Raw genomic sequence first — 2,216 nt, forward strand, 5'->3', positions numbered from 1 at the left:
CTTGCATTTCATAATCTCAACCATTACTGCTTGTAATTATAGGAATATATTATTCAGTTTACTTGGACTATAATCAAAAAATGCTTGCATTACCTCATTCACTAAATCATCCACTGTCTTTGCTGCATGTTTTTTTGTAATGATTGTAAAGCTCTGAAATAACCTAAGTCATTACAGTTGAGGTCTGGTGAGTTAGGTGGCTAAAATACCAACTCAATGTGAAATCCATCTGAGTTTGCAGCTGCCATAAACTCAGGATCATCATTATTGATATGAGGCCTTGTATTGTCTTGCTGTATGTATATGTGTTTGCTTAAACCTTCTGGCCAAACCCTCTTAATTGCTGGAATGACTTGCTGTATTAAGCATTCTTTGATGACCACTTTTGTGATAGACTCAATAGGCTTAGTCTCTAAAGTACCCCTAGGCCTATTTCTGCTTGACCTAGCTGCTAGTACTTGGTTTGTGAATGGAAACATGCCTATTTTACCATCAAATAGACATTCCCCATTAGCTGAATATATTGGCCTGCAGACTGCACACATGAACATCACTTTTGTGATGTACCTCTTTGATTGACAGCTTCTATATGGCAGCTCCTCCCCCTCCACAACATATACTTTCTCGTTGTCATCTGTGACGAAGAACCACTTCTCATCCATATGTATTGTGTTGCTCATTTCAGTAAATAAGATTTCAGTTAGTGGCACATTATTGAGATAAAAGAATTCCTGAATTACTTGCTTGACAACTAATGATCTAAGTGAATAAAGTAGCCTTTGATCCTTATGTAAGTCTGTGAGTTTAGGATGTAATGGGCTTGAATGAGGTTTAAGTAAACCCTGTTTCACCCATGAATGGACAGTTCCAACTGAAACTCCACAGTTTTCTGAAACTCTTATCATGGTATCTCTTAGAGAATGATCTAGTGACTTTATGCGCTCAATTTTTGGTAGGATTCTTTTCCTATTTTTGTTTCCTATCCTACCACTCTTCACATCTAACTTCTCACCTACTAACCTTGGTTTTTTGGCTAGTCTCCATATGTTAGATATGCTTCTATCACTCACAGTGTACCTTGCAGCTACCTCTTTGATGGTGCCACGAGAAAGCTTACCATTTTGCGACTTTTTGAGCAAGTAAATGGCGATTTCTGTCCGCTGATCTTCTGTCATGCATTTGAACCCATTTTGCTGTAATTTTATGTTTGTAATTTAATGTTATGGACTATAATAATTTTTGGATTGTAAGGTTTTTTTGTTGTGTTGTTACTGAATGGAGAGAAAGATGTAATTTAAGGACAAATTTGTTGTAAATAATGGTGAAGTATAGTACTATTATATTACTGGAGTTCCTTGGTTTTTGTAAATTAGAGTTGACAGGAAGTGGAGGGAAAATGTAAAGGGAAGTTTTGGTGGGATTTTTAAAATGTTGAACATTTTGGTGGGAAGATTATCCCATAATCAAATCAGGTTAAGAGCCACACTTTATCATTTAATAAAGCAATATACACAATCCCAAATGTACTTTGATACGTGCATTTTATATAGTCCTTTTTGGCCTTTTTATGCACGTATTTCTATGCTATTATCGTAGTTTTATGCTACGAAATGCCCCGAATGTGCTACTTTGGATTGTTTTGTTCTATTTGCAGGAATGGACCAGAAAGTAGTGAAATCAAGCCTTCTATCGTCCGTTTTGCATGCATTTAGAGGAAGAGTAGATTTGGAGCGGAAATATAGCTGTCTTGGGATGCGTGAAGCCATTTTGGAAGCTAAAAGACAAGTCAAAGCTGAAACTAACGAGATTATGAGCTGCTGAAGTTAGATTTTACTCGATCGAGTACTTTACTGGTCGATCGAGTGGTTTTAGATTAAATAATAGTTCGATCGAACACTTTCCTTTGTCGATCGAACAGTGTCTATTTAGTGTTTACTCGATCGAGTAGATTTTCTATTCGATCGAGTGGTTTGAGCTTGAGTTTGCTCGATCGAGTGGTTTTAAATTACTCGATCGAGTGGTTTCTCTTATGAGCTCGGACTTTTAACTTTAATCCGTCATTAGGTTTAATAAAATCCTATTTTTCTTATAAATAGGAAGGGGAGACGTCTTTTGTAACTCTTCTTCTCTCCTCTCTCCTCTCTTCCCCTATCTCATTCACTACTTTATAATACTTTCTCCCTGTTACTTTTCAACTGTTCTCTGCTTTCCGGATT

The 2,216-nt window shown here is 36.6% G+C and overlaps 1 protein-coding gene across 1 annotated transcript; it reads right to left on the reverse strand.

The window, feature by feature from the left end:
• Positions 1-200: 200 nt before the first annotated feature.
• LOC141588122 (uncharacterized) lies at positions 201-1,175 on the reverse strand. The gene has a single exon (XM_074409577.1). The coding sequence runs from the start codon at positions 1,173-1,175 to the stop codon at positions 201-203; it is 975 nt and encodes a 324-aa protein (XP_074265678.1).
• Between the last annotated feature and the right edge of the window lie 1,041 nt (positions 1,176-2,216).

Source organism: Silene latifolia, chromosome 6 (assembly GCF_048544455.1).
Source record: "Silene latifolia isolate original U9 population chromosome 6, ASM4854445v1, whole genome shotgun sequence".
NCBI lineage: Eukaryota > Viridiplantae > Streptophyta > Magnoliopsida > Caryophyllales > Caryophyllaceae > Silene > Silene latifolia.